Raw genomic sequence first — 11281 nt, 5'->3', positions numbered from 1 at the left:
ATGCAATAAAGTGTTCTCAAAGCTGGTAAAGGTGCAGCTAGTCTGAATGACTTTGTATACTGCAGGGTAGCTTGTGGATTTACTCCAGGTGGAACTAAAGTCTGATTTAACACTTGATTAGATTTCACATCATTCATCCAGATCTGAGAAGTAACTAAAGGAATTAAATACATGTAGTGGAGTAAAAGTACACCATGTACCTCTGAACTGTAGTGGAGCAAAAGTACACCATGTGCCTCTGAACTGTAGAGGAGGAGAAGTACACAGTAGCATAACAATGGAAATACTCTATTAAAGTACAAGTACCTCTAAATTGCATTGGTACAGACGAAACTGCCAAATTAAATAGCAAAAACTAGCCTTTCTGTGTTATTCTCTATTTGTCAGACATTTCTTCACCTGATAAAATGAACGTGTTCACAGCACTAGGATCTGCTGATGAATTCCGGTTTATAGTTTTATGAAGTATGAGTCTTGTTTAACAAATAACCAGGCATAGAAACATCTCGGATACAACATGCTCCTTGTTATTATACGAGACATACGAATACACTTAAAAAAGAGCATAGAATAGACGACACTTAAGGCATTTAAAAGGAGGATAGTGCAAATGCACATTGTGATTACACAGCGACATATTGGTAGTGATGGGATGATGATAATAACGATTACAACTCATATTAGGCTAGTTAGTGAAGTTTACAGTGACACAAACAGAGAAGTTTACATTTAATTAACATAAATATAAGGTAAACTGTCAGCCGAATAAGTCATTGTTTTGAGAGAATGCGTCAAAAATAGTAAATTAAGGATTTAAGCGCATTTTCTGTGGATTTCCCCTTAATTTGACGTTATGTGAACGGAGTCTGGTAACAGGCTAAAGATTAAGCTAAAAGCTAAGCTAACGGCTAGTTAGTGAGGTTGACATGGAGACACAAACACAGAGAAGTTTCTAATTGAATTAAGATAAACACTGTTAAGTGTAAGCCGTCAGCCGAAAAAGTGAGGGTTTGGAGATAATACGTAAAACATAATAAAGTAATGATTTAGACGCATTTTCTGCGCAATTGTGATTGAGGCTCCGTTAAATGTAACGTTATTTGAACGGAGTCTGGCAGCTAACAGGCTAAGCTAAAGTCTAAGCTAAAGGCTAGTTAGTGAAGTTTACAGACACACAAACACACAGAAACCGAGAAGACAACACTTAGCGCCGGTTAAACTGACCCGGGTGACACTTTAACAGACGACTAACCAGCAGGATTACCGTCATTATGATCCGTCTTACCTGTGGTCGACAGCGACGCAAACAGCAGGAAGTAACCAACCGATATTTCACAAACACCAGCTAGTTAGCGTTCATTAGCTAGTTAGCAGCTAGTTAGCAGGGTGACGCCGTTTATGAATCAACATGACTGTAGTTTGTCCTTAAAGTGAACAATAAAGAAAACTCCAACACCACTGAGGATAACAACAGTACTGAACCAGGAAGTTAAACCACGCGCGCGCGCGCACACACACGCGCGCGCACACACACACACACACAGGTTGAAAAGTACTAGTAATCATTATTCAGATTGAGCATCATATATTTAAAATGATTGTATTATAATAATTGAATGAATGTATTCATTGCTTGGTAAAAGTGATGTTTATTTACTAACTTAACCTATAATAATATATGATGTGGTACTAGTTGATTTATATTTGCATTTATAATATAATTCTGCAAAGAAACTAGGAACTAAATCTGTAAAATAAATGTAGCGGAGTACAAGTAAAAATAACATGTTAAAATACTAAAGTACAGTATAAGTACATACTTTCATTACGTCACACAGTACATTTAATTGTACATTTCACCACTACACACACACACACTTTTATACAGTGTTGTAAAAGTATGACATACTCTTGTTACCAGCAAAGTCCAAGAACTAAAAGTATTAGCACCAAAATAGACTATACTAGTAAAAGTACTAATTTTACACAATTACCCAATTCAGAAAAAATACACAGTACATATCAACTAAATGTACTTCAAGTATCAAAAGTAAAAGTACTCATTATGCAGAATGGATATTTTCACAGTATTTTATTCTGATGGTTACAATATATGTTACAGCTTTTAGTATTGTAGTTTTTCTCGAAATACTGTGTGGATTAGTACTAAAGTACTGCATTTTACTGTATCAGCATATCATGTGTTTTCCTTATGTACAAAGTAACTGTACACGTTGTGCGGGAAAAAGTACAGTATTTACCTCTGAAAAGTAGTGGAGTAGAAGTATAAATCATCAAATGGAAATACTTAAGTAAAGTCCAAAAATGTCAAAGTACTCAGAACACTGCTTGAGTGAATACTTAGTTACTTTCCACCACTGTTTTTTAAAGTCATAATTATTTTTCTTTTACTAAATAATCTTTTGGATTAAGTGTTTTTTTAATATACGTTTAAGGATATATTTCCATGACATGTTTTTTCATGTAGAGACACTACATACTGATATACACCTGAACATCAGCAGGAGAGGACTCTTTAAAGTAGAGACACTACATACTGATATACACCTGAACATCAGCAGGAGAGGACTCTTTAAAGTAGAGACACTACATACTGATATACACCTGAAGATCAGCAGAAGAGGACTCTTTAAAGTAGAGACACTACATACTGATATACACCTGAACATCAGCAGGAGAGGACTCTTTAAAGTAGAGACACTACATACTTAGATTCACCATTTGAAACGTTTAGAGGTGATTTGACTCTTTATTGGAACCCCCAGAGATATGAAACAGGACAAGGAGCCATTACTACACACTGATTTTAAAAAACATTATTGAAACACTGTTTTTTTTATTTGAGACAACTTTCACCCTGGTTGTTCGACTCATTCCAGAATCAAGCACCACTCCATTAGCAACGGCTATACAGGATGCACTGTGCGTCCAAAGAGAGGTGCATGGAGCGCCATAGTTTGATGCATGGTTGACGAGTTGGGGGCGAGAAAACATATAAATCATATTGGCCATGCACTAAATATGAACCCCTGTCTCTGATGAACAAGTACTCAGTTCTTGAGAAGAAGTACAAAAGTATTTACATCAAAATATATTTAAAGTACTAAAAGTAAAAGTACTTATTCTGCACAATGGCCCATTTGAAAACACATATATTGAACAATGCATAATCAATTATTAGTGATTCCTTTTTAGTGCTATTGTCCTGAATCGTTAAAGTAACAACAAATATAGAATAAATAAGGCTATGTAAAAAGTACAACATTTCCCTCTGAATTGTGGTGAAGTAAAAGTATAGGCAGGAACTCAGGAAGGAGGTATTTCTACTTCGCTCGGGGACTACTCATGTTTGTTTTGGATAGACTTCCTGTCAGGACACTGTGGAGACGTCCTTTCTGGGGGACACGGCAGCAGGTCTGAAGCTGCTCAGAGTCCTCCGGATGGAGTCTCGCAGCTCCCTGTTCCTCAGACTGTAGATCATCGGGTTCAGGAACGGAGTCAGGGCGGAGTACAGCACGGACACAATGATACGCACCTGGAACAACATCAGAAGTCATGTTTTATTAAACACATTATCACACGAGGAGATAAGCCATTTCTACCCACTATAGCGGCAGGTTGATTATGGATTATGGATTTCCTATTCAACAAAACTGAATTTATTTCCAGGATTACTTTAAATCGACATTTAAAACCAAATGTCATCTGCCAAAAATATAGTTTCCCTTCACGACAGACGGCGATGGATCGTTGTGAACACAGAAGTGATGAAGAAAGCTATATAAAGGAAGGTGTCATCAAAGGCATGTGGATTTATTTGATATTGAGCCGGGCTCGTGCTGACTCATCCGTCCAGAATGCTTTTAGTACACTTTAAATTGTGCTTATGGCAAATTATTTGAAGATAAGATCAAATAAGATAAGATGAACCTTCATTCATCTCCATGGGGAAATTCAGTAACAGGGTGAGAATGAAAAACAGGACAACACAGATTCACACAGATTAGAGATGAATAAAGTTAAAGATGAAATCAAAGATACAAATAAAATGATATATTACCGGAAAATATGACCGGATTTTAATTTGACGGAATTCTACTTTTTTTTGTAATGTTTAGCAGAAACACGGAGGTGTCATCACCTACCTCTGGAGAAAAGTTCCCCACCCGGTAGGAGATGTATACAAATGAGGCCGAGCCGTAAGAGATGGACACCACGATCAGATGGGCGGCACACGTCCCGACAGCCTTCAGCCTCTGAGCCACGCCCATCCTGGATATGGAAACACCGATCAGGACGTAGGAGGTGAGGATGAGGACTCCTGTGGTCAGGAGCGACACCAGGGCAAAGGAAAGCGACACGATGTTATCCGCCGACGTGTCACCGCACACCAGCCGGCGTACGGACGACGGGTCACACCAGCTGTGTCTCACCACGTACGGGCCGCAGTAAGACTGCCGCCACCCCATAGTGGCGGCCGGCAGCGTGCAGAAGGCGCCGAAGCTCCAGGCTCCCGCGATGAGGATTAGCCTCACGGGTCGCGTCATGATGGCCGTGTAGCGCAGAGGGTTGCAGATGGCCACGTAGCGGTCGTACGCCATGACGGTCAGGATGGCACGGCCGGTAACGGCTAACTGGATGAAGAAATACATCTGCAGGAAGCAGCCGGGGACCGAAATGGTTTTAACGTGTGTCAGGAGGCCGGACAGCATGTTGGGGATGGTGGTGGTGGTGTAGACGATGTCCACAAAGGAAAGGTTGGAGAGGAAGAAGTACATCGGAGAGCTGAGCTTCGAATCTGTCAACGCCTGCAGGAGAAAAATGGCAGTTCTTACGAAACCAAGACTTCAGGTCAGACTGTGGCAGAGATACTGTACTGTGTAAACAGGGACCCACATGTGCCGTATCATCTTTGAGCATCTATCAGCCTGCCAGAAGCTGAGATAAATGTTATTATACAGGTTTCAGCTCCATTTGAACCATTTCCACCATTAGTTACTGCTTTATTCACAGTTTTTACCACTTTATGTCAGATCAAGGCAGAGCAGACGTTTACATGTAACAGCATGACTGAACAACAGACCCTGACAGATAAAGAGATTTAGTTTTGTACCACAAAGATGATCATGCTGTTTCCTCCCAGGATGATGATGTAACCCAGAAGCAGGATCACAAACAGGATAATCTTTTTCTCTCCGAGGCTGGCGAGGCCCTGGATGAAGAAAGTGATATCGGGCTCCCAGGTGACGTTAACAGATCCCGACCTGTGATTGGTCGGCAACGGCAGGAAAGACTCTGGGGATGGAGGGAGACAGGGAAGAGAGGCGTTAGTGATTTACTGGTTTATAGCATTTCTATCATTTCTAATATAAAAACATTAAGACAATGAAAACACTTATAATAGTACAAAAATACACATTTAAAATGCTCCAAATGCCTGGTATGAACCCCCTGTCTCTGATGAACAAGTACTCAGTTAGTAGTTAAAGTACTAAGAACACAATGTATATAAAGCCCTGCAATCAAAAGTCTTTAAAGTACAAAAGTATTACAATCAAAATATATTTAAAATATTAAAAAAGTAAAAGTACTCATTCTGCACAATGCCCCATTTTAAAACACAGTTATTGGACAATACATGATCCGTTATTAGTGACTACCTTCTTAGTGCTATTGTCCAGAATCTTTAAAGTAACTAAAGTTATCGAATAAATAAGGCTGAGTATAAAGTACAATCTTTCCCTCTGAGTTGTGGTGAAGTAAACGGAAGTAGCAGGAACTCAAAGACAACTTGAGGTATGTCTACTTGAGTAAATAAACGTACTAATGTCCATCACTGCAGCTTTCTACATATTAATTCAATGTTTGTAAAGAATGAATAGGACAACAGATTAGCAGTATACATAAACGTAAGTTCCACACGTAAAAAACTGAAATGTTGACGACGTCGTAAATAAAATTCAGTCGTGTTTTTAATAAATCTGAATATAGAGATTTTTTTGTCTGCTCTAAAGTCATGTAGATTTAAACAACTAAACATCCTGACTCCACTTTAGAATCATACATTGTGAAATAATGCCTTCAAGCTTTGACATACAAACAAAACAGTCTATGTGGTCACTCCTTTGTAATTCTGCCATAATTGCTGACCCATTGTTTTCTAAGCGATAACATTGATCAGCATTAAACAGTGAAGCAATGAATGCAAAGCACAGAAACTCTCACAGACCTCTGGGGCTTTCAGGAGAAATATCAAAAAGGAAAAGCTCCATCTCTCCTCAGCAGACAGAACAACAGGCGGTGGACGCAGACACTAATACTGCCAAGAGACAACAAGCGCACAATGATTACAAATACTAATACAATAAACGTTTTGAACGTGACCTCACCCGTGCACAGGTTAAAATGAAGAGCAAACGAATAGTATTCAAAGCATCAGAAAGCTTTAACAAAACACCAATTATTGAACTCTGTTTAAAAGCCTGGAGATATTACCTGAGATCTGAACATCCAGCGTGGCTCGTCTCAGTCGGGTTCAGTCAGCACACTTTTATCCACATCCATGTTTTTTCCTTTTTCAAAAGCAACTGAGCTTTTTCTGATTATAACAGAGATAATTGTGAAAACAACCAACCTTAATGACACAAAGTGACATAACATCCCTTTCATTAAAAACATAAATTGTACACAGGACAGCAAAAGAATACCAAAGGGACCAATTTTAAGTTACCTATGTGGTGAAAAGAAAACACCTGGAAAGGAAAGCATCATAAACACGGGCCTAATTGTCCGTGTTGCCAAAGTAACGTGTGTATGCTTCAAATGTTTTTAATGTCCTAATTAAAGACCATAAGCTCTTTAGTTTAATTGCTTGGAGTCCAAACTTTACACGTTTAGTTCAGCAGGATAATCTCCACATATTAACAATCGTTTATAAATGTGTTATATAAATAAAACTTGATTTGATTTGAAATACATAACTGCATCGTCTTGTGTACCCGAGATTCTGCAGTTAAGTATTTTATTTGGATGTGCACTTTAAATACATTTCTGCAGAGTCTTGTGTATTTGATTCACTTAACATACCAGAGATCAGCATGTGAGTAATGTATGTGAAGTGGACATGGACTTATATCTCCCAAGTGTGTTAATGGGGTCAACGGGTGAGCATGGCCCCCAAACTTTGTGGGTGAATTCCCCCAGGACCCAATGTGTCCCTGTACCCACTTTGGAGCCTATGCAAGAAAGAATGTTGACATTGTCCAAACGTTTGCCTCAAATACCCGGGATCCTGGCGGCGTATTGGAAGTGGTCGTCCGCTTCAAACCCTACTGATGGACACGGTGTATTTCAAAGTGGATGCCTTGAACAGCGTGAGTCTGGTCGGGACTTTGGAAAGGGCCACAGACCCGCTTTTTTCCCACGGCAATCTGCCGGACGCCCCGAGTGCAACGAGCCCACCCGCTTATTTTTAGCGCCTCGTGGAGACCCCCCTCCAGCCGTCTGCTCGCACGTGCGGGGCCCCGTGTTAACTCGTGCGAAGCGTACGCGTCCACTCCGTGAAGCCCTTACGGTGAGTGACGCATACGAACTACTGCCGCCTACCTGTATGAAGAGTTGGAGTTGTACTCCAATGTAGATTCCTTATTTGTGAAAACCTACCTTGCAATGAATCAAATTTTGAATCTGAATCTGTTTCCGAAATATTTTTCTATAAATAAAGCAAATTATTATTATTATTATTTATGGGGTCAAGGTTATGTAACATACTGTATGTGTTAGTGTAGTGTGCAATTTGTTGGAATAAAGATTAAACTCTAAAATAGGAATCTCAACCAGATGATTTTATTTTACAATTTGACCAACCAAACCTTGTTTGTAAAAGACACATTTTCTAAAAACGAACAGTATAGGCCTATATGGGAATTTATACACAATCAACTTTATTTTACATTATTCATTTTCAAAGTTTCAAAGTAAGGGAAATACATAATAGCAAACAAACTTCCATTTGATCATATCAACACAAAACCAGATGACTGTTGGAGTGGATAACATTGGTCATTGGCTTTCTTTCTTTTGACATGTTACTCTTTGACAAACTGCACGGTTACGATCCGTCTTTCTGCAGTTTTAACATTTAACGTTTACTATAATGGTCTTTATCAAAGATTACAAGGAAGATCACTCCTGTTTAGAAAAAACATCCAGAATTAAATTCACGGTTTCAATTTTTTTAGATGGAATATATTTGACAAACACTTGTGTATTTCTTTGGACTGCAGCCCGTAGATGAGGGGCTTCAGGCTGCCAGGAACAACGTGAAACATAATGGCCCCTGTCTTCCTGTACTCCGGGTACTGGGGGAAGCGATGGAGGAGGAGGATGATGTAACATTTAACATATCAAATATAATTGAATTTATAAATAATCAAGAACTTTTTATTGTTGAACTTTCAGTTTTCTGAGTTAACAGCAAGGATATACATTACAGTAAACTAACATGTAAACAGAACTACATGACTCTTGAAATAAAAGAACTTGGTTAACTTCTCCCTCTTTTTACATGTTTGAAAAAGACAGCTTCTCTTTGAATCAAGTGTACGGTATCTGGTACAATTCCTACCTTTTGCAGTTTTAATGGGTATTGTTCGGGTTCAATTATTGAAAAATATAATCAGATATTAACTTTGATTGCCTTTAAATTCCTCACTAATGATAATCAGGTTTTGCAAATACAAATTAAAGAAAATAACACACAAAGTCATTCAGAATCAAATGGAGGGTTTCACTTGTTTTAGATGGAATATATTTGACAAACACTTGTGTATTTCTTTGGACTGCAGCCCGTAGATGAGGGGGTTCAGGCTGCCAGGAACAACGTGAAACATAATGGTCGCTATCTTCCTGTACTCTGGGTACTGGGGGAAGCGATGGAGGATGATGGGGAGAAACCCACTGACAAGCATCATGAGATACAGGCACAGATGTGTGCTGCAGGTCTTCAAGGCTTTGGTGTTCAAAGACTTGCTCTTGCTGGTCAAACATGCTGCTGTTATTTTGAAATAGGTGAGGACTACACCGCCGATAGAGGCCGTGAGCAGGACTACAGTAAACGTGAGGCCGTACACGTTATTGGCAAACACATTCTCACAGGATAGTTTGAAGATGGAGGCATTATCGCAGTAAGGGCTTGTGATTAAGGTCCGACACCGGTTCAGCCGTATGGTCAGACCGAGCAGAACGGCCACTAAAACGAAACCCACTCCCCAGGCAGAAACGCTCAGCTTAATCACCATGGTGCCGTTCATTATGGTAGCATAGCGCAATGGATGACAGATGGCCACATATCTGTCCAAAGCCATAGCCATGAGCACAGTGTGAGAGTTGGTGCCAAACATGTGTGTGCTGAACGCTTGTACCAGACATTCATAGTAGTGAATAAAGCGTTCAGACGGCGGCACCATGATGTCTGAGAGCACCCGGGGAACAAGGAGAGAGTTTCCCATAACGTCGTTCACCGACAGGTTACAGAAGAGGAGGTACATCGGCTGGTGGAGGCTCCTCTCTTTCCAGATCAGTGTCAAAATGCCCACGTTGGCAATGAGGATGAACATGTAAGCCAAGAGCAGGAATAAGAAGATAGGGTACTTGTTAGTCTTGGTGACCCGTAACCCCTCCATCCGAAGAGTGAGGCTGTTGTATGTATGGTTTTCCATCAGAGCTGTGCAGAAATACAAGAAGAGAAAAAGAGAGGAGAGACAACATTGAAGAGCATTAGGGTTAAGGAAACGCTTAATTAGCCTCTGTAGAATTTGACATTGCATTTAGCTAATACTTTTATCCAAAGCAACTTACATGTAGAATCCTGAAACTACATTGTCTTCAAATAAAATAAACCTTTGTAAGAGATAGCCTTTCTTTTGTTTTCAGTCTGCGATGGAAGTATGTGTAATTATTTTCAAAACATTAAACACTGGAACCACTGATGTAGACAACATTAGCAATTACAATGAATAACCGTTCAGTCTCAACAGTACAGAACAGGACACACAAAGAACTAAAGGCTTTCGATCAGTGCTAATGAAAACACAGACAATAGAAAACTATGATATTATACTGTATGTACAAATGTACTAAAGAGAGGACAAAAGAAAAGCATCAAATAAGTGTACTTGAATGTTAACGAGTGAAGGTCTAACTCTTGTAAAAATTGTAAAAGTATTGACATAAAGCTGAAAGGAAAACAGAAATAGTATATATTTATGTGCTCATTGCAGATTTGTTTGAATCTCTAATCTAGTTTATTTAAATTAGTTTACCTACCCAGGTTATTTCAGATGTGTGCTGTCAAACATTAAGGTCATTTACATTTAGATCTCACCTTTGCAAAGAATGAATCAACCAAACCAACTATACTTAAAAATGCCTGAAAACAAAGTAACTTACACTGATGGTTCCGTTCAATGCACGTTAATGAAAGTCAGAAGAACAACAGGAACAACCTCTCTGTGTGACAGTCTTCAGGCCTTCCTGTTCAGGCCTCCTTTGAAGAATACACTCAATGGAGTCTATTTTATCAGCCCTATTTCCTGTGGGAAAACCTTGATCACTACCCAATAAAACATTATGTAATCTTCATGGGTTACTTTGATCCTGCTTGTTGGTTGGGAGTTCATGTAAATCATTCTGTGTTCTTGTTATTTTGTAATCTAAATGCAATCCTAACCCTAACCCGGCGTCTCCGGGGTGCTGGAGAGTCATTTTCAGGCTCCTCTCCACAGTTGTTCCCCTAAAGATTATTTTAAATCATTATTTTTGCATTTAAATTATTTATTTTAACATTAATATGGTTCCCTAACGCAATGCACATAGTCTGGAGCTCACTGGGGTCCTGCATATGCGTTAACCCTTTAACTGCCGGACCAAGAAAAAAGCTATGGAATATTTTTTTTTTTGCATTTTCTTATCAAATGGGCCACAAATAAGCACAAACACNTCAGTTTATGGAGCTTATCCCACAAATCCTGGAGGTTCCAGGCCAAATTTGGGAGCTCATAGGCGGCCTGCCATGCGCCCCCACCCGTGGAAAGAAGAACAAATTCAATAAAACGGTCAATTATATCTTAAAATAATCAAAAATGAAGTTTTAAAAAATTCTCTAAAAAACCACTAAGTGCCAACGGAGAAGGGGCTCAACAAAGCTCAACCCTTCGGCGCTTCGGGCCGAAGCCCTGGACACTTTTCCACTCCCCCGTTG

At 39.4% G+C, this 11281-nt stretch overlaps 2 protein-coding genes across 2 annotated transcripts; both read right to left on the bottom strand.

Annotated features, from left to right (window-relative positions):
* Nucleotides 1–3391: 3391 nt before the first annotated feature.
* Nucleotides 3392–6293, bottom strand: or6at1 (odorant receptor, family 6, subfamily AT, member 1). Its single transcript, XM_010768603.1, has 4 exons — nt 6251–6293; nt 5135–5316; nt 4167–4829; nt 3392–3556 (listed from the first exon to the last, which is right to left on the bottom strand). Exons 1-4 carry the CDS (start codon nt 6291–6293, stop codon nt 3392–3394), a joined length of 1053 nt encoding a protein of 350 aa, XP_010766905.1.
* Nucleotides 6294–8795: 2502 nt separating this feature from the next.
* LOC104943257 (putative olfactory receptor 52L2) lies at nt 8796–9740 on the bottom strand. Its single transcript, XM_010768602.1, has one exon. It carries the CDS (start codon nt 9738–9740, stop codon nt 8796–8798), a length of 945 nt encoding a protein of 314 aa, XP_010766904.1.
* Nucleotides 9741–11281: the final 1541 nt, after the last annotated feature.

The sequence above is a fragment of the Notothenia coriiceps genome, unplaced genomic scaffold (assembly GCF_000735185.1).
Source record: "Notothenia coriiceps isolate Sejong01 unplaced genomic scaffold, NC01 NC01_scaffold00005831, whole genome shotgun sequence".
Lineage (NCBI taxonomy): Eukaryota > Metazoa > Chordata > Actinopteri > Perciformes > Nototheniidae > Notothenia > Notothenia coriiceps.
The sequence above is the reverse complement of the archived record's forward strand: the minus strand, read 5'-3'. Positions and strand labels throughout refer to the sequence as shown.